Raw genomic sequence first — 21,405 nt, 5'->3', positions numbered from 1 at the left:
ATGACCCACAGAGGGACATCGGGCTATTTTTGAGGATACTGAGGAATCCAGGATGGCTGCAGTCGGACTGATTGTAGCCTGGAGGAAGATGGTAAACAAAGGCCACAGCATGGCTCGTGCTGATTGGGCTTCTGTGGTGAAAAATGTTCGGAAAAGCAGTGTGAACCTCCTGCCTTGATGTTGAATGAACACCAGCTTTATTTGCCCTTTTGTTTTCTTTTGTGTTGCTCTGTGACACTGTTTGCTGTTATTCTTTATTTCTTCTGAAAATATTCTCTTCTTGTGCAGCCATGTTTCCTGTTAGGTTGTATTGAATGAAAGGATAGACGTTTATGTAGCCCCAGGCTGTGATAGCTATGTTGTTGATCTTGAAAAATAAATCTTTTGTATCTACTATATACACAGCAGGTTGCAGATAACAGTTGGTACTGTCATTAGATGGTTTTTGGACTGAGAACTTTGGCTGCACTATTTTCTCTCTTGTTACGTTTGCTTTCTCTCATTCTTTTCGTATAAATTGTACTTTTTCTGTCTTCTTATTCTGCGCTACTGACTGTACGTGCTCTCTGTTTTATGTAAAAATACTTCTTTAGGCAACCCAAAGGATTTTTCACAGCAGCCTGATGTGGCCTCAAACACTGTAATCCAGTGTACTACCTAAAGTGAAAGGCTTTACAATATCATCTAAAACATTATATTTTCTATGCGTCAAGATCATTTAAGCAATCAGAACCTCACCTAACTATTCTTTTAGATTTTTGACAACCAACATTATGCGACCCCTTACCACGAATTAAAGACCTTGTGTTAATGTTGCATAATCTAAAACTACTAATTTAGCAGTTGCTTTTCTGTTCCTCAGTTCAAATGAGTCAAACTGCTTTTTTTTCTGGTGAGAATAGTTTTCCAGTTTCAGTAAACGTGCTGTGTTTTGTATCCATTTCAAACATTGTAACTCAGTCAATATAACAGGCTGTGACTCTTCACAAGAAACACTACCATATCAGGACCAGCTCAGGAATCTTGCCAGCCAGCATAAAAATGCCCAATCCAGCCCAGCTGAACTGTCTACTCCAGAAAAATGAAACGAGGCTGCAGTGTGATTAGTGCTATGTGGGGCTCTGGTTCTCCGTGCTGAGGATACAGGCCATATAAGACGTAATGGTCTGTAAACCTACACATACTTCTGCAGTTGAGTCATACAAGCCCCCCTCTCACAGGTTGAGTGGAGAACTGATAATCAGCTGCAGAGCTTTGCGTTTGTGTGTTAATGTGCCAACTGCCAAGCGAGTTCTCGCTGCTTTTCTCTCCAGACCGAGCCGTGCCGTCTTGCACCTCTCATATCTGACTTTCTGCATCAGAGTGAGGACAGCACTGACCTTAACGCGCGGTATTTCTGGCACTTCAGAGACCGAAGCTGGACTTTCTGTCAGTTTAATATCTTCTATCTCCAGTCAGCCTTCGTGTCAGTGTATCTCCTCCAGAGGTACATCATTACGAGGAGTTGCTGAGTTCAGAGCACTGTTCCTTTGTTCACTACACATCCCTTTGTGTTGTTCCAGGTGTCTGCCCTCAGACAAACACAGTGCTTTGTTTTTACATCATGCCACTGGCCTGGACAGCAGCTTTTTGAAGTATTTTTATAGCCTTTGATTCTCGTCTTTAGAAGCTGGCCTACCTGCTGTTAATAATGGTAAACAGTGTGGTGTGTCTTCTGTCACCGTTGCACTGTAAAATCAGAGTCCATGTCATCCAGAGACTAGTGACTTTATGCTGCATTTTTCTTTGATGTTCAGCTTTTCTTGGTTTGAAAACCCAGCATCCATAAAGATTTGATAACTATGAATTTCACAATATTCAGCATTTACCTCTATTACAAAATTGGAAATTAAGTTTACGATGAGCATCAGTAACATCATTTTCTTTAATAAATGGTTTTGTAATACCAACAAAATAATAATTTAATAATCAATTACTCATTTCAATCAGCCACATGAAAAAATTCAGATGGGCAATTTTTGATTTTTAAAAATGTGTTTTGTTGTGCATTTCTCTGTGGACTGAGCATTTTGACACTTTCACAGTATTGATTTAGCACCTAGATATGCTTTATAATTCAAAACAAAACTAAAACTTAAGTTTACAAAATTTGTGATCTTAAATCTTTCCCAACACAGCAGCAGGAGCCTCATGGCCTTAACAAGTCTCATGGCACGCACGTTTAAACTGTATATTCTCTACAGAATAAGTTTGCAGGCATTCTTGTAAATACAAATAATTTGCATAATGTCAATTAAAGAAACAATCCACTTTGACATTTTGGTATTGTCCACGTTTCCGGTGGCAGATGTACATGAAGGTAGTTTGATGTCGTGTAGCCTCTTCGATATCCCCACACCTTTCACTGAGCAAACGCAGTACGTCATCAGGATGTTGTCAATTCAAACTAAATATTGGCGCTCACTGCCAGCTAACTGCTTAGACAACAACATTATTTCAACTGTTAGCATTTCATATCTTTCTCTTCTGTAGAGTGTCCTGAGTTTAATTCAAACGGGTGTTATGGGAACAAATAGAATGTAGGAACTTTTGAGAGAAAGCAACCGAAAGAAGTACTGATATGGTTTAAGATTGCTAAAATGTTAAATATCGTGGCTCATCGCTTGCAGCAAAAGTTGGTATTCTGAAATATTTAGGTATCATCTGCTGTGTTTGTGTTCCAGGTTGAGGAGGGCAGCAAGGCTGCAGCTGTAAGTCTCCAGGTGGGAGACGAGCTTGTCAACATCAACGAGATTCCCCTGAGTGGCTTCAGACAGGAGGCAATCTGCCTGGTGAAAGGCTCCCACAAGACCCTCAGTCTGGTGGTGAAAAGGTAGGTAACCAACCCCCACTCTCCTCCTCCTGCATCTGCTGCTGTCACCTCCCCCTCAGCCCTAACAGGTCACCGTGGTAACCTCTCCAACAAACCAAGGTGATGGAGGAGTGGAGACGGGAGAGCCTGGCCCTCGTGGCTGTTTGTCTGTAGCTCTGCGTTGTCACTGTTGATTTCTTGGGAGCTGGATGGTCCTGTTCTGCCAGGTTGTTTTGTGCTGTTGTCATCAAGACTTCACGGTTTGAGACAGTTTTTCATGACGACAAAGTTGAAAGGAGGAAGAAAAAGGTTTTGGATGACATCATTGTAACTGTTAAATCCCCTGGAGGCAGGTGTGACAGGGACACACAAGGGGAAGTTATTATGCAAACAACGCTACATGACGCTGAGATTTAAAAAAACAAAAACATTTTTATCAGTTGAGCACATCTCGTCGTCAGTTGCTCTCACACCTTGATGATAAGGCATATCTCGTTTGCATTGTTTTCTCTTATAGCGACACTTATACCACACTTCTTACCCTTTATTCTAAAGAAACAGTAAACCCACAACAAATAATTACATTCACTCTTTTTGTCAAAACCCGTCCTTGTGACTTATTGACTTCATTGGATTGTTTAGTGTTGATATGTTGTTTAACTGATGAATCATTTGTCAACTAGAGGTCTTACAATCGGCCTCGTTGTGCGTGAAACACTAGTCTCATTGTCCCTCTTTTCCGTCTGTCTTTCTTCTGTATTGTATCATAATCATAACGTAATCCCTGAACAAATTCTACCGTACAAGGAAGTCAATTCACCATTTATCTCTCCACAAGGACGAGGCTGTGAATCTCACTTATTGTGTTTTATTCTCAATAGACATGTTTATCTTGCAGTGGGATCTGGAAACAAGGACGTTTCGCGATCTGTAACAATCTGTTTTCATTTGACCAACGTATGCTGTTATAAATATCATGCAAGAGTACACATAAACTCACAAACATCACAAATGTGTGTATACTTAGTCATTTTATTTTGGGAGAATTTAAAGGCCCTAAAAATGTATTTTCCTTGTCAGCTTCTTACTTGGTTTCCCACATGAACACATTCTTTTCTGCCAGATTTAAAACTCTTAGTTATAGTTATTTTACCTGAGAGAGTATTTGTATCTGTATAATTGCTTTTCTCAGGAGACTCTTGACAGACAACTATGACCTGCAAGAGCAGGTCAAGTGACCATACAACAGCCGAGTTAGCATTTGAACTTCTTCTGCAGCTACTTTGAGTGCTATTCAAATCTGTAATTATGTTATGTTATATAATAGCTTATATATATAGCCATTTTTCGGAGGGCGTATGTTAGTTATTTAGCCATATTTGTAATGTTATATTTGGAGCAAATTTGCCTTTTAAGGCCCAATTTGGTTTAATAGGGTTTGTAGTATAAGTAGTGAGGCAACTAAATGAAACTGCACAGTAACTTAATAAAGTTTTAGGGCCTTCAGCTTCCTCCATTAGTCACATGATCTGCTCCTTGCAGGTCTCCCCCGTCCATTCAGAGTATACCCCTTGTTTAAAGTGGGCAAGGCTCAGTTGGAAAATGTGATGTCATATGTTTCTCTGCACCAATCAAGAGTTCAGCGTAATTTCAATCCCTATATGATGACCACACCACTGCCAGTCAAATCTAAACTAAATTATACCTTTAATTATTATATTGATACTTAAACATAACGCTACGTTGTTGGGGGTTTAACCAGTATCAGTCATCAGATCTTTCTGATTTGATTAGATCACACTGAAGTGGCTAAGACGGTGTGGACCACCCACATCACACCCACTATTTTCGCACCTGCATTTCTACAGAAAGGTGGAGATATTAATGTGTAGTCACGGATATTTGCTTTATGAGAACGTTTCTTGGTTCAAAATGAGTCACAAACATTTTAGAGGAAAGAAAAGGAAGAAAAGACCTGTGAAAGTTTGTGGTTCATTAGTTAATTTTGTGGTAACGGTTTGAAGGATGGGTACGCATCACAACAAACTATGACCTTTAAAATGATTATAAAGCTGCGTTAATACCTCTTGACTGCAGACCGTTTATATTATACATTAGCATATTTACTAAAGTAGCTACGAGTGTGCTTTGAGTGAAATATCTTGAGTGGATTTTTTTTTTTTGGAGAAATTAGACAAGTAATCAACTGAAAATGGGATCACATGCAGTAACAATATTTTTTTCTAAGTGTTGTGGCTAATTACTTTCTTGCTAGCTAGCCAGCTGAAGTGTCTGTTATCACATTATTTGTGTATTTTCCCTTTTTTAAACAGAGTAAATTGTGACTAGATTGAGCTACAGAAGAGCAGCCGGGATTAGTAAAGGATCTGGAGATTGTCATTTTAGTATGCTGGGGACTCTAAATGGAGAAAGACATTTCCTTACAAGGACAAGTCTTATTGTTCATAATGCGTTTTACACAGACTTTCTGTCCCCCGGGACTCGTAGTTCCTTCTGCTCATCTGTGTTGAAGAATTTGTTTTGTTCGGTCCGTCTCAAATAGCATCTCCACTCACTCATTTTCCAAGGCCACAATAACAAGTCTGTGTCTGATTTAGAATACAGCAGAGTGATAGTTGCTCATTACTGAACCCCAAAGCTTCAATTCCAGCACCATTTCTTCTGCTTTCAATCCAACTCCTGTCTGCATGTCGAGAAGAAAACCGGTGCTGGGGTTTGGAAGTGTTTTCCAACTTTCTCCACTACTACCCGTCCCCACACGGAGCTCTGATGTTTGCTTAGAGCTTCATCTGTGCCTGTGCATGTCAGGGATAATGGGGGATCGCTGAGCGGAGATCAGAAAGCTGTCCGAACTTGCTCTTGTGTACAGGTGTGGTCTCCTCACAGGCTGCAGAAGGGAGGAGCTTGATTTAGCCAGTCATGAATTTTTGCATGTAGTGACTAATGGGAGACAGTCGGTGTAATGTCATATGGGAGAGGGGCAGAGGAGAGGCTTGTCACGCGTCACATAGAGAACAGATAGGTGTGGTAATGTGTGGGAAAGCATGTTGTCGCCTTTGCACATGCCTCGACAAAACTCCAGTTCACTCTGTGCTGCAGCTCCTGCATGTCAAATGAAGAAGTATAGGTTTTACAGATAATTGCATTTTGGACAATAAATCTGTCTGTGCATTAAAAACTAAATCAGGGTGTTAGCTGTGGCTAAATTGCACATTTCATGCACAATTTGTGTAAAACAACTTTAACTACTGCATATAAACACGGCAACGCAACTCAGATTTATTTATATACCACCTTTCATACAACAATGAATCCTAAAGTGCTTCACAGAGCAAGAAAAAAAGAAACTTAATAATTGTTTCACATGAACACATTACATTTGCATGCATTCCAGCTTGTTATTGTTGACTGAGTGAAATCCAAAAGTTTTATTTTTGTTAATGTGGCAAATGAGTAGTTAGTAATGTGTCACCAAACTGTAAATGGCCGACACTTCTCTTTGGATCAGCTCTACAACTGTAACTTTCCTGAAAAAAAGAAAACGGTTTGACACCTGGAGCTCACAGAAACAGACAATTTGAAGCACTGATGGATGCCCCGTGTTGTTTTAAAAGGTTGTGAAGCACACAAAAGTAAAACTCTTTTTCCAGAATGTGTTCACATTATTTTGTTTGCTTTTGCGGTCTGTGGCCTTTCAGGATTTTATTCTCCACGAGGACCCCTGCCGTTTGGATTCCTCTCCTCTCCCATTAAGGCATTTGCTGTGCATGCAACTAACTGTGGAGTGAACCATTACACTGTACAAACAAGAGGCTCGAAGTTTGTTGTGGTATTTGGTTTCCCCCTTCTGGCATTATTACAGAAGCACCACAGTCTCGAACACGCCTCATTACTTTGCACTGAAAAGAAGTCGCCCACTGTAGCAGGAGGCGACGTCTGTGTTTCTTCCTTGCAGCTGTTGCAGCGTCAAAAAGAGTTGTTTCCAACATGTATGTGGCTGTTTTAGATGAATGAAGACTGCACTGAGTTTCAGTGCACAATCCAATTATTCCTGGAAAAGCTTACAGGAATAAGTTACAGTGTAAGCGTTCAGCAGGGTTGCAGTGCAGCTTTGTTTTACTAAATAAACCTCTGAAGTATGTTGGGAATGCTGCGCACTGAATTCTTGTCGTAAGCAGATTTCTTGAAATTGTTGCGGTCTCAAGTGAGGAATTAATAGTTTAGAGATTTCAATGATTCATAGTCTTGACTGCACCCCTCTGATCCTTTTTGGTTTGTTCCATTACCGAGGTGAGATAACAGCGAGTCACTGAATTCGATTTCACTTGTTTTACAGGAAGTTTTCTTTTAAGCAGTCTAATAAGAAAAAGTTGCTTGGAACTGTGTTTTCTGTAAAGTGACATGAAGAACTGTTTGTTCATTTACATACATACATGTACATTTTATGAGGTATCATCAGGGTTAATCAGTCCTTCCAGGACATCACGATCTTGTAATCGCAATAATAAACACAAATTCAAGCAATCGGCACAATATTTGCAAAAGCTCGAAATTTTGCAAAAATCTCGAAATCTTTCCGCAAGATATGTTGTCAACAGAAGCTCTCCTGAATGTATCACTGCATGAAGTAGCATTTCCAAACAAAACCTGCTTTATTAATAAAAAATAACTCCACAGGGCTCTCCCCCTCCGCCCCCATGCTTATTATCAGAGATGATTACATACGAGTCTTTATCGGGTAATTGTTCAAAGAAATTCCTGTAATTTTACTGCAAAAAACTCACTTAATACTCCACAAATGACATCACAATTTTTGAGACAAACTTCTGAAAAATCAAGCATTTTTGATCGCAACAATCACAACAACTCTGCAAACTCCTGGAAGAACTGGTTAATCCGTGTTGGACGTGCATTTTTTTTTTTTTTTTGCACTTATTATAAAATAAACACTAATAATTTGCCTTCGTGGTCGGGCTTATTGTTTATGCCATGATCGCTCGTTTGGCTTGCAGTGATATCTTCACTATGCTTTGCGGTGTTTATCAGTCATATTCAGCATCTTAAATTACAAATCTTGTCATCACATAGCACCTATTCGGAGTGTTTATGGGGAAAATCTCCCTCAGGGAACGACGTTCAGATCAAGTCACGGCTGACGTTACATCAAGATTTAATAGCTTCACACCTTTACAACAGATTTTCCCGTTTTGTACATGTTCTCTTGCACTATTATACGCTATAGCTTTATAGATTGTAGTCCACAGTACGTCAGTGTTTTTATTATTACTATGGTTAATCCACACAATATGTGTTGTTGTTGCTTCACTTATGTTCTGGTGTCTCGCTCTTCAGCTGTGGCCCAGTTGTATGCTTTCATAGGTTGTTGGTGAATTTATGCCTGCGCTCTTCATCATTGATTAGCCCAATAAAACCTGAAAAGTAATAAATGGACATCGTTTCGGACATGATGATGCAGGGAGGACTTCCAGTGATGCTGCTCGGCCTCAGACAAAAGATTTCCAGGTGTCTGTGGGCGATGGGTCAGCGCAGGCAGCCGCTGACTTGACAGCTGGAATGCCACTCAGCCCAGGAATGTGCCGGTCATTACATGCTCTGCTCACGGTTCACCTCTCTCACCCCAAACATGACTGGTTTGATTGTAGGTTTGCTGAAGAAGGTCTTTGTGGGACCTGTTAGGGACCAAATGGAACCCAACAGCTCACCTGCAAAAGTGCAGGTAGGGTGCTTAAAACAACCTCAGCATTTTTCTGCCCAGTAACACTGCACATGATGCTGCGCTTTGTTTTGAGTCGTTATCATACTTTGATAGGTGAACTGACCTCGCTGATTATTAGCAGCTACCCCTAATTTTTAATTTCCATTTCTGAATTGTAGTCTGAGTTTGATGGTTGGGTTTAATAGCGACCAACAAAGACACTAGGCCAAGAAGCTAAAATGATAAAGAGTGACATTAATTTCTAAAAACTTGGGAGTTTGGTTGTTAATGAATATTTCAACTATCTACGATCACACCACAGGAGGTTGTCTGAGAAATGCAGCCCTCCATCTTTTCAAGTCAAGTATGAAATAAATAAGACCAGAAATGCTTTTTTTGTCCACATTCACAGCATGACAAATCATATTCAACTCGTTAATGTCGACCCCTTGTTGTTACATGTTTTTATTTGTTTAGATTAAAGATGTTTTTAGCATTCTATGATATCAGTTGCATTTGTTAAACTTGTGAGGAACATAATCCAATCGCTGGTTCTCACAATAAAAACCTTGTTTGGATTGTATGCCTGACTGCTTCCCTCACAATAGATGACTGTGAATTTTATTGCCTTCCTATCAGCTTTAGGTTGCAACAGTTCTTCACTAATCTTCTTGCCTCTCACCAGACCTCTTGCTGGTGTGCCAGAGCACGTTTTACAAAGAAAAGAAAAATACACTTGTTGGTCACTCAGCAGTGCAGGGATGTTTCCCCCCTCAGAAACAAATGCAAATATCAGTTTGGATTAAAGAGCTTTCTAAATTTTAAAGAGTTTATTTATTTTTTTGTACTTTAATATGTTACCTAAAGTTAAGAACCAGAAAATCAAAAGACACAATTGGCTATTTCTTTCAAACTGCACAGCAGCTGGAACTCTTGCATTGTTAATCATTTCCAATATGGAACCACATCATAACACATGTCAGTAGTTATACGATAGCTTTAAAGTCCAAAGGGGAGTATCAAGTCAGTTTTAACTGTGGAAGTTGGACAGCAGAATTCGGTGGCACCTGACACCACACTACGTTGACTACAAAGCCAATTAACGTAGTTTAAAAGGAAAATACGTTCCTCATATAGATTTATATGAAATATACCAAATAGAAAATGAGCATCAATGACTATGTATGACCAGTTTTTCTCCTTCAGACTCAAAAGTACAACACAATCTGAAATAAGTCAATAGTTTTTTATACCAAGTTGTATTTGCCTTGTGTTGCCGACATCCCTTTTTGGGCCCTTGCAATGCTCATTACCCAAGGCTTTCAGGAAACAGGGTGCCCTTGCACCCTAGAGATCAACCTGTTGCCATAGTAATGGTTGAAATGCATGTCTGCCTCACAACGGGGGAGATGGGAAGAGAAGAGTCCGGCATTTCATCCCATCATTAGCATATTAGCCCCTTGGAGCCAATGAAAGGTAGGGGAATACTCCAAGGGGACTGGCTGTGACAATAGCCCTCCTCCCTCTCCTTGCACTCCTCCACCCCCTCTTCAGGAAAGAAAAAAACCCAGTAATCCTGAAGGAAATCTCCCCCTCTGCTCAAGCTAATTCTGTCAGGAGAACTTAGTTTTGGTAATGGCCATTTCAGTGTTGAATATTAGGTGTGAGGTGTCAGTTGGTGTGTGTTTGGAGGAAGGGTGCTCGGTGAGAGTTGTGTGATGATGCTCAGACCTCGGCGGTCTGCATGTCTCTTTATTTTGGCCTGTCTTTGAAGTGTCTATGGAATGCAGCGCCTGACCAGCACAGGGGTGCAACTCGTCTCACTTTGTTGTCCAAACTGAGCTCCAGTCTCGTATTGCTGGAGTATCTTTGGGATACCACATTTCTTCTTTGTCTCCTTTCTAAATTCCATCCAAATGTTTGGTGAGTTTGAATGAAATGTATTGTATGTATGAATAATTTTTCATAGTTTAAACTTTTGACTTTTGTGTTTGAACGCTGTCAAACCTGCAGATTTTTGCCTTTTGTGTGTCAGTGAATTATTGGGGCCTTCTTTGCTTGTTTATTTTTTTTAATCCTAATACTCTGTTATTGTTGTGATTGCTTTTGTCTTATCATTCAGTATGAGGTCATCCTTCATTTGGGTTAAGCCATGATCAGCAGGATTTAGCATTTAAAAACCAAATTAATCTTTGAAGGAAAAGGATTGTAGGTAAAATGAAATAATCTGTGAATATTCTCCCAAAGTGTTGTTAATTAACCGACCATTAGTTTGTCCACAGGTTTAATGAGTGCTCTGTTTGTTGTTGTATGTAATGTATGTGCGGGCTGTTTCTTTGTGAATGTGGACCAGTTGGTACCGGACAAATTTGAAGTGAAATCAGGCTCTAAACTGATCACTCAGAAAACAGACTCTCCCCCTGCCCCCATTCCAACTAACTGATTCACTTTCCTAGCATATCTGTGCCGGCCCAGCTGTAGCCCTGACGATAGGCCTAATAAAACCCGCTTCATTTGCATACCAATAGCCAGCGCCATGTGTGGCTAGCTCCAAGTGCCCCAGAAACACAGACTGCGAGGAGACAAGGAAGACTGAGCTCCATGTTGGCTTTTCTTTGTCCTCCAAATAGGCCTTAACTCTAATCCACAATTCATTTTGTGGAATTGTCCCACTTTTATCGAGCTTAACCAAATCTCTGTCTCAATCTGAAAATTCTCATCTGTAAAAGGAGTGTAAGGTGCAAATAGCTCTTAGTATTCAATTTACCACGGAGTGCATTTTCAGAACTCCATCCGAAGGAAGCTGTTGTTTGGCCCTCTTGTCATCAGATCATTGAAGGCCTTTAGACAAGGTGACTGAAGGGGCAAGACCTACTGACCTCATGGCTTTGTAGGGCAAGTCTTGAGTCCAATGAGAATGAAAGCAAGCAAAGCTTTGTCTAAAATTCTTCACCAGTGGAGCACCAATGTTCCCTCTCAGTAAAAGTAGTAACCAAGTTCCAGCTGTAGTAAACTGATGAAACTTACATCAGGACACAACGGGATTAGAGGCTTGTTTTTTATACAAATATAATGTGTTCCTTTTAAAGCATGGACTGTGAGAAAATAACACTAACCCTCTTTATATAAACTTAATTTGTTGGGTGGCCCAATTCATCTCCTCTCCATACAACTCTGATCACTATCACTACGGGTGTAACTACGTACCAAAGTCCCTGCTTCCTGTCAAACTATGTCAGCTATGAACCTCATAGGGGACAGAGAGGCTGTCTGGGAGGCAGACGACAGCTTGGACTGAGGGGTGAGGTGGCTGATCTGATTGTGTAAGAGATTCTCGATTCTCTTAAGCCCCCCTGGCCCATGCTGGGCTCGTCTTCCCTCAGGGACCATATGGCAGAGTCTGAGCGCAGCCAGCTCACCTCAGCGACGACGTCCTGTTCCGATAATGAGCCTAATGAGAGATGAGTGAAACTGAGTCTGTTTCGTTGTGGTGTTTGCGTTTTGTAATGTGTTCGTCTGTCCGTCAAACATTGTACGGCCTTTCTCACGTGTCCCAACTTCCATGAAACTGAAAAAATTGTGACATGAACAATCTGTATTTTGACCAGGAGAGGGCGCCACAACACCATATATGAGCAGACATTTACAGTACAGTGCTGTAGAGTTACTCTCCTGTCCCGTCAAGTAGAATACTTTGTCATAATTGAGTTTGATCACAAGAGATTTAGGGAACCTTTATCCTGCTGAGTTTTTGAGACCTCTGTGTGCACAAACCTCCAACTACCCAACAGTCTTAAGTGTCAGGTGCTGTTTGTCCTGTCTACTCTCGGTGAGCTCTTAGTGTTTGTGTGTTCCTCCTCCCGCTGCCTAGGAATATGAAAATGGTGGATTTTGTAGCTCAGAAAATGCCCTCAGAGAATGACGTGCATGTGGCGAGAAGCTTTCTTACGAAGATTTTGCGAAGTTCCATGAGGTACGGTTCTGTGGCTTCATCGTAATCAGTAGCACACATTCCCTTTTTTTCTTCCTCTCCTTCCTTCCTGCTTTCCTGTCATATAAATCATTCGTCTAGTCTTGATATCACCTTCGGTCCTCTCACAGAAACTCTTCCTCTCTTGTGGTTCACCACCTGACCCATCGGCATGCCTTTTGTGTATCGTCTTGTGGTTCATATCATTAGATGAATGGTGGTCACCCCATTTGTACAGCATGCAATACATTGTCTTCCAGTAATGTGTGAACATATATTTTCTGTCTATATTAAAATAAAAGTGTATTTGATTCAGGTTTATGTTTTTTAAATCTTGTTTACCTTCTGACATGCATCTCAGAAAGAGCCACTTTAAAGGGTATGTTTCATATGTTACTGTAAATGCATGATTAAGCAGAAACATAGATTAAAAACGGTTTCTATGTGTGAATGTTGGAGTCAATCAGAAATGTTGCAAAACATCCTAGATGCAGGAAAACAATTACTTTTTTTGAGTTAAAAAAAAAAAATTACAACACAACAATAACTGGTATAACACAGGAGCTCTATCACTGCAATCAGAAAATAAGCCTGAGCTCCAACTACTGTCCTCATAGAAAGTACATTTTTATAACTTAGCTTGTGTTTGCTTACAAATATATAGATCCTCCAACGTCCTACGACAGTGTGCTTTTCAACGTTTCAAAAGAATAAAAAAAGAAATCTAATCAGAAATCTGACAGCCATGTAATTTAATAAAAAAATATCTAATGTATCTAACCTGTACATATATTTTCATAAATAGATGCAACAATCTTCATGAACATTTAATATTACATTTAAACATTAAAAAAAAAAAACATGGGTTTTGTAATTTGCTCAGTTGCATTAGTAGCTTTAGCTGTGACTTCCAGATGTACTCCTTCATATGTGGAAGCACATACTGTTTTCCATAAAGGTTCGGTCTCTAATCCAGTCTGTGTTTCTTTGCCCTCTCTGCAGGCGGAATGAACCCATAAGCAGGCCTCACTCCTGGCACTCCACCAAGTTCAATGAGAGCCAATCGGAGACTGCCAAAACACAGTCTCCGCCCACGGCAGTTTGGCACACAAGATATGATGCAAGGTAGCTCTGGGATCCTGAAGATTGTCTCTGGAGTCTTGAGTGTTAGACATGAAGCAGTTTTGAACAATATATGATAATATGGAGGCTTACCTCGCATTAGCCATGCTATAGCCCTGCATAAACATGGATTTGTGTACAAAGGTGTATTAAATGTGTTTAATCTGCCTTTGCTCATTTCAAAAGCTTGCAGTTAATTAGATCTAAATGTGACTAAATTAACTGGCCATGTCGGCACAGAATGAGATCACATAATTCATTCATCTTTTGCAGAAGTTTTTTTTTTGTATTTTCTCACTTTGTAATTTCCTCTAAACCTCCAGCTCATCTTCGACTGATCTCTCCACCGGCTGGGAGCAGACAAACCTGCGCAGGGTGTCCGACCAGTTCAGCTCTCACGGCAGCATGGACAGTCTAGAACATGTCTCGCATCCATACCCGGCCGGTCAGCTGTCGCCTGCCAAGTCAAACAACAGCATGGAGCACCTCGGAGGAGGGAAACGAGACTCGGCCTACAGCTCTTTCTCCACCAGCTCAGGAACACCCGACTACACCCTCTCAAAAAGCAATGCTGCCTCGACGGAGAATATGCTCTATAAAGTCGGTCAGTGGGATGCTGGAGGAAAGCACATCAGTGGTAGAAACACCCAGAGTCTGGCCGCTGAGGGCCTCAAACAGGACGACAAGCTGATGTATTTTCAGATGCCAGGAGTCGGCTCAGGCGGCGACGGTCCACAGACCGAGGACTCGGCTGGTTCTCGTCATTCCACTTCAAGTAGAATCAGCTTTGGACCAGTGTGGAACGTCCCTGAAAAGAAGAAGACTGCTTCCCCCTCTCCTCCACCTCCTCCACCTCCACCTGCACGCAGCGATAGTTTTGCTGCAACTAAGGTACATGAAAGGGGGCACGTTATTGCTCACCCGGAAGGACCTGACTCACACATACCCGGCAAAGGTTCCTCTGAAAATCGCCGCCACAACATTTCCCCGAAGAATGACAGTGACAGTCTTTACACTTTGTCTGATAAATCCAGTTACAACCAGTTCAACTCAAACAAGCAGTATTCCCTGTCCAGCAGTGATGTTCGGCAAGGCCAACCCCCCCACGTTAGCCAGTCCTACCATCAAAGACAGCACAGTGACAAAGGCACTTTCTATCCTCAACCCTGGGCTTCATCCGTACCAAAGCCACAGACTGCTGGTGGTTACTATAGTAGCATGCAGGAACTGCCCACTAACGGTTCTACACAACACTTTGGCCAGAACCAGAGGAGGAACCTCAGCACCTCCCTGTCCTCCACAGCCACTGATCAGAACACTGAGAGCAGCGGACCGAGCCGATACTACTGTGTCACTACCTGCCAGCCCACCCAGCCCAACGCCCCGTCTCTGTCAGGAATACCGGAGGACAGGAGGAGCGTCTCGTGTCTGGCACAGACTGGAAATGATCGGGGCTCTCTCAGCCCGCAGACAGTCACCAAAGTCAAGTACCATCTGCCCCAACAACAGCAGCACTCCTCATACGGTAAAGACAGTAATGGATACGGCAAGCACCAAGTTACCACCGTACTAGAAACCTCTGTACTTAAAACCAACCCTGATGATAGGGGAGGCCAGAGAGGACACAACTCACAAAACACAGAGGCTCAGTGCACGAGTTACCCTCCGAGCAGACAGTCCGAACAACGGAGGTCTCTGCCACTGCAGCACAGAGAGCCGCCCCAAGACATCAGACATCACAGCCAAGTGAGCAACAAGATCTGCCCCCAGGCAACCCCGATGCTTCACTCACTGTCCATGGATGCCGCCGACCAAGTCGAGAAAACAAGAGGCACAAACTCCGAGGAGTCCCTCGAAGGCAAGCAGGTGAAGCGCAGCGAACGTTTTGCCACCACGCTGAGAAACGAAATCCAGATGAGAAGAGCGAGGCTGCAGAAAAGTATGAGTGCAGCTACCCTGCCTGGTGCTGAGTGTGAGACTGAAGAAAGTCAGGATGTCCGGAAGTCCACTGAAAGTACCCCCCCAACCTCGGCAGATGGCTCCTTCTCTAATACCTACAAGGATAATCTGAAGGAAGCACAAGCGAGGGTGCTCAAGGCTACCTCTTTCAGGAGGAGAGACCTAGAGCCTGTTTTACTGGAGCAGTCTGCAGCCGAGGCCTTGCCTAACTACCCATCCTCAGCGCACGCTCGTAAAGATGTCAACCCTCTGCCGACCGTCACGGAGTCAGTAATGACTAATTCAGGACTTTCCAGCGCTCAGGTAACTCGCATCGGAGGCCGGAAGCGCTTTCCTGCAGAAAAGAAGGTGAGGTCTTTCTCCGAACCGGACAAAATCCATGAAGTCGGGGTGAAAGAAGATCTAACTCTCAGTGAAAAGTCAAGCTCCTCACTGGACCAACAGAAACTCTTCAAAGAAAGTGGGAAGCCAGGTTTCCCCAATCACATGCCCCTTCAAACCAAGAACCCGGGCCGAGATCTTGCCTCCGCCAGCGCAGCGGAGGACACGGTGAAAGGGATGACGGGCAGAGATCAAGCTGAGGAGGCCCGCGGAGTTCCTTACTCTGCACACAAGCAGTCCGTCCAGGACCAGCAAAGACTGGGCACCTTCGCTGAGTATGAGGCCCGGTGGAATATACAGAAGAAAGCGCCGGAAAAAAGAGCCTCCGGACGGTACCGGTCAGCTGATAACATACTAGATCCGGAATCAGAGGAGAGAACTAAAAGCACCTGTTTGCACGAGAGATCCCGATCTTCTCCTTCAGCGGACATCTACGGCCAGGTGAGGCACCAAGTCAGAAAGTTGGTGATCCCATAATAACTTAATCATTTTATTGGAATATATATATATATATATTTAAAAAAAAGAGAGAGATCCCTGGTTTTAGTCTCTGAAATGTTCCAACTGTTTCCAGCCGTCGAGGTGGTTTGACATCTCATTTAGACCAACATACTGACGAAGTGAAAGCAACAAAGGAAAAGCCAAGTCAAATATTAATCGACACACCCTGAGCTTAAGGAAGAGAGAGGGGCATCAACCCTCTCAAGCTCTTTTTTTAGAAGTGAGAAACCAGGAAGCTCCAACATGAGCTGGTTAGAATAATTCAAAGACAAGAACGTGTCTCTCGGGGAGCTGGAAGACTTTTTTCTGTGAATTGTTGGGATATTTTTGCATAAGTGCAACTGTGTTTGCTCAACTTTATTTACAGAAGATTCCAGTTCCTGCAAGAAAGTCTGAACTTGAATATTCCCAGACGGAGAGTAAACCTGCTGAACCGCTCAGCACTGACACACGGTGAGTAAATCTCATTTGCTGGAACCTGCTGGAACACCAATGTCTGTGGGGTTTCTTTCATCCATCATACAGTACAGTATTCAAAAATAGCCGTGTTTTTGCATTTGTTTGTTTCATACTTTGTCGCTTCTTAAGTGGTATCAGTGGAAGTCTACAAGTATTATTCGTCATCAGCGGGTAAGTTGAATGCTAATACTACAATGAGCATTTCTCTTTTTGATCTTTTTGTTCATGGTTTTGCTCTTGCACCAGCGTCCTCCTCATTTTATCAGCATGTTATAGCGTGATATCGTGGTGTTTTTATGCTCCCGGGGTTTATCAGTGACAGAGGGCGGTGAGCTTGTAGAGGAACACTGAAGTCTTTATGATCTAAGGCATAACAGTGGCACTGCCTTGGAGCAGCTGTGACAACATAAGCCGTCTCTTTGGCTGCGCTTTGTGTCCTGGAGGCCTGGTGGTGTAGGCGAGGCATCTGTAACGGGGACCCAAGTTCACGGGGGCCAGCCTGAAGGCTTGACATTATCATCAGTGAGATCTGCTGCTCTGCATAGTTGGATTTGATCCATGCTGGTGGTTCTGTGGAATGCAATAGTGTTTAGTGTACCACTTTGGTCCAGACTGAAATATCTCAACTATTACCAATTATACATTCGTGGTGTCGAGCAGAAGAAGAATCCGAATGACTTTTCGTCTCGCGCCACCAGTGAGATCCACATTTGTGCTTTTGAGTAAAATCTCCTGGTGATGACTGGATATGCAATGAAATTTGGTTCAGACATTCATGTTCCTCCGAGTATGAATTGTGATCACTATTTCTGAATTCTGACATTCCCATCAGCCTCAGTGGTGTTTCGTGCCACGTAGCTTATGTGAGCATGCTAACACACTAAAATAAGATAGTAAACATCAGCATGTTAGCATGCTACTGTTAGCATTTAGTTCAAACTGCTGTCACAAAGCTGCTAGCGTGGCTCTAAACTCTTGTTTTGTGTTTGCGTCTGAAAAAGAAAATAATTATGGAAGATTCAAATTCAATTCTTTAAAATAATTTGCTGTTTGCTACAGAGCATCCAGTCAGACAGTAGGTGGGTCTAACCAGCTACGTGCAGGTTAACTTAATCCTGATTTGTGAGACAGTTCATTTTTTTTAGTCACAAGAGAAAAGCATGGAAATATTAACTCCAGCTTTGTTTGAAAATGTGTGTGTGTGTGTGTGTGTGTGTGTGTGTGTGTGTGTGTGTGTGTGTGTGTGTGTGTGTGTGTGTGTGTGTGTGTGTGTGTGTGTGTGTGTGTGTGTGTGTGTGTGTGTGTGTGTAACCCTCCCAACGGTGTGACACTGTCTGTGTGTATAAAGTGGTTTGGTCACAGTAGATTAAAGCTGGCTGGTCGGTCGGTGACTGTTTTTGTGGACGCGGTATGTTTACAGGTAACAGTCGATGATTTCACGTGATCCTTTGATGATCCTCTATGAACTCTTGTCATATAGAAACATCATTGTATAATGTTGAGTCCGAAGTCATCTGTCCTCTTTTCTTTCGTGCTGCCCTTTATTTTGAAATGTAGTGCTCTTGCTATTTAGTGTTTTTCCACCGTTGAGCTACATCCAGTCTTGGACCAGTCAGGCTTACTTTTCCTGAAATTAAAGGGGCATTCCACCAATTTTACACTTGAAGCATAGCGAAAGAAGTAGGTATTTAACAAGCAGGGAGGGTCTAGTTAAAGATGCGAAATAGTTGCATTTCAGGAAATGTAGGATCCAGTGTTTTTGGAGCTTCACCCATACCAGAGAATAAAAGTCTGGTGAATCAGTTTTGATGATTTCTATTGTATTGTCTTTCTTCTGAGTCACTTAACTTTATGGAAAACTGAATTTTTGGAGTCTAACTTTTTTGTTTTGAGAAAAGCAAGATTTTAAAATGCCAACTTTTTAATAACCGCATGATAACCGGAAGTTTTAAGACATTTCTCTGATTACTTAAAATCCTTCTTAAGCAATCAATAGTGACATGGTCAATATGACTTCATGGCTCCTAACCAGTTCTTCAGGAGTGTTTTTGTTCTGTCTAAACTCTCACAGGTGAAACTCGGTGAGGGGTGTAGAGTATCTGATCTTGAGCAATCTCATTGTTTGAGCAGTCTGACACTCACGTTTGCATTACAACAACAGTGTGAAGGACGTTATTGTCATTGAAAAGTCTGAGATGAGCTGAGTGAGCCAATGCCCCACCCAGATAGTGTTATTGATACAGGTGGAAAGAGACACCAACAGGTGGCTTCTGTCATAGGGAGCCAGCACACAGACAGGACGCTCGCTTTTAGCTCTGCGCCGTAGAGATGACAGGATTAAAGCGTCGCACAGGGTGAGTCCGTTCATATGTTAGTATTTAAATATTCTATAATCCTAAATGTGCTAAATATTTCTGTGGCTGCTCATCAGTTTTAACATTTGTAAAAACGGAAAACATCCCCAAAAAAAGTTACGTTCTCTTGTTTAACAAAGAATATTGTGTAGCAGTGTGTACACAGTAAGAGGTTCAGAGTAAACAGTGATGTTTGGACACCTGTGATGGGCAGCGAGGCTCAAGAACTGCTTTATCATGTTGACATGGACAGTTTTATTACAGCCCGGTCGCACTGAATGATTTAATTTGACATAATAATGTGTCACCAGTTGAATACCTACATCATGATAATATACTGTAACTCATATCCCTCCTACTGGATGCTGCAGTAATATGTGTGGCATCATGTTTCATGCTTCAGGAAGGTAACTTTCTCACACTACGCTGAGCTGAAGCTGAGGCTCCAGGAAGGTGTGAGCTCCGCCAGCATTTGTTCACCGGCCAACTTGTCACAGCTTGTAAGAGTCCCAGCTGGGAGGTGGCGTCTGTCGGTCCACAAGTCACCATATTTTATCTTGTGACTGCAGAATCAATACAATTATGCCTTTAATCAAAGTTGCGTGATTTATTTGTTCATCTTCTCAGAGTTCTCCTAATTGAACATGTATGAGAGCTGTGATCTGTTTGCATGAAAACACAGTTTTAGGCTGTTTTGAATGCTTTTACTTCATAGTGTGGGTGGCTCAGTTATTGACAGCTTTGCTTTATGCTCTACGGGTTCAAATCTATTTATAATTTAGACCATGATCAGGCCTCTAATGAGTCTTGAGACTTCCACACTTTGACCTTCTTTTTTTTTTCTTCTCTTTGCCTAACTTTACCTCCAAAGAGTTAAACTGTAAATATGAGGCAGGAAAAAGTGATCCGGTCTTCTTCTCTGCACTGCAGGATTATTTATTCCTATGCAGACTTTGTGGGGAACTGAAATATTCTTCTTCAGGCTGCCAGCTGAACAGTTACCAGAACGGAGGCTTGCAGAGGAGAGGGAGACGTGCGTCTTGTCATACTGGCATAATCATAGTGGCTGCTGGAGAGACGAACGAGGCCTCCGCCTCAGTGTGTGATTTGATAGATCTGCAGATGATAGTCCGTGCTGCCTGGCTGTGTAATTAAAAGCTTTCTGTTGTATTCCCCAGGTTCTCTGACAGCCGTCCAGGTGACTGTAAAGTGAGAGAAAAACCAGTTGAGTTTGAACATTACTCAGCTCCACCGCCTCCGCCCACGACAGGAGCCAAACCCGACTGCAGACACAGAGCTGCCCCGGCCACCGTGAACCACAGACCCACATCTATTTCTCACAGCCTCCCGGAGCCCGCCCCCCCCGGCCCGACGACCACAGCCGCGTGGAGCTGCCGCCCGGACCGAGGAGAAAGCCCTCCGCGCCGGAGAAGCCTCCCCCGCCCAGATGCCCAGAGGTCGACTCCCACGAATCCTTCACCGGTTCCCAGAGCGAAGTCCTCACCCACTGCCCTCCTCACACTGATCCCAGCTCCGCCTTTGACCCCACCCACTCTGCAAAGGGAGACTCTGAGCAGGGCAAAGGACTTGTGGACAAAGGACAAGGGGCAGTGCATCATCTATCAACATCCAATCCTCAGCCGGCCTCCTCTCCCCCGGCTTCCTCCTACAGACCTTCAGGGCTGGCCAGCATGGAGGGGCAGCGCTCACCATCTCCACAGTTTTCTCCACAGAGGCTCAGCGACAAGCCTCCCGTCTCTCTCCAGGATGAAGAATCAAGCAGGTAACGTTTTTACTTCTAGTCAGTGGAGCGATTTATTCAGAAGTGTCATGAGGACCGAGCTCCCTGTAGCTGCTGCTCATCGTGTCTTTATGCTGCATGTACAAAGGAGCTCATTGAGAGCCGCTGCCTTACAACCAACATGTGAGTGCTATCAAGCCGCAGTAAATTAGAGGGATTCTCTGCATTTCTATCAAAGCCACTTGCGGTTTAGAGATAATTCTGCTCAATGCTGAAAATGTAAAATGTGCTTCTAAAGCCTCAAACACGAAGCCGTTTGTTCATTTTCTT

General features: G+C 42.7%; 1 protein-coding gene across 1 annotated transcript in view; it reads left to right on the top strand.

Moving 5' to 3' along the window:
* The window catches only part of shroom2a (shroom family member 2a), a 33,703-nt gene that overhangs the window by 8,534 nt on the left and 3,764 nt on the right, over positions 1 to 21,405 (top strand). The window contains 8 exon segments of the mRNA XM_069704136.1: positions 2,724 to 2,872; positions 12,460 to 12,561; positions 12,920 to 12,937; positions 13,561 to 13,683; positions 14,004 to 16,461; positions 16,889 to 16,974; positions 20,513 to 20,696; positions 20,699 to 21,117. Coding sequence (XP_069560237.1) covers positions 2,724 to 2,872; positions 12,460 to 12,561; positions 12,920 to 12,937; positions 13,561 to 13,683; positions 14,004 to 16,461; positions 16,889 to 16,974; positions 20,513 to 20,696; positions 20,699 to 21,117 — 3,539 coding nt within the window.

Source organism: Brachyistius frenatus, unplaced genomic scaffold, assembly GCF_029030835.1.
Source record: "Brachyistius frenatus isolate BFR_SWC_R1_liver_20210118 unplaced genomic scaffold, ASM2903083v1 Contig_49, whole genome shotgun sequence".
NCBI lineage: Eukaryota > Metazoa > Chordata > Actinopteri > Embiotocidae > Brachyistius > Brachyistius frenatus.
Note: the sequence above shows the minus strand (reverse complement) of the source record. Positions and strands in the feature narration are given on the sequence as shown.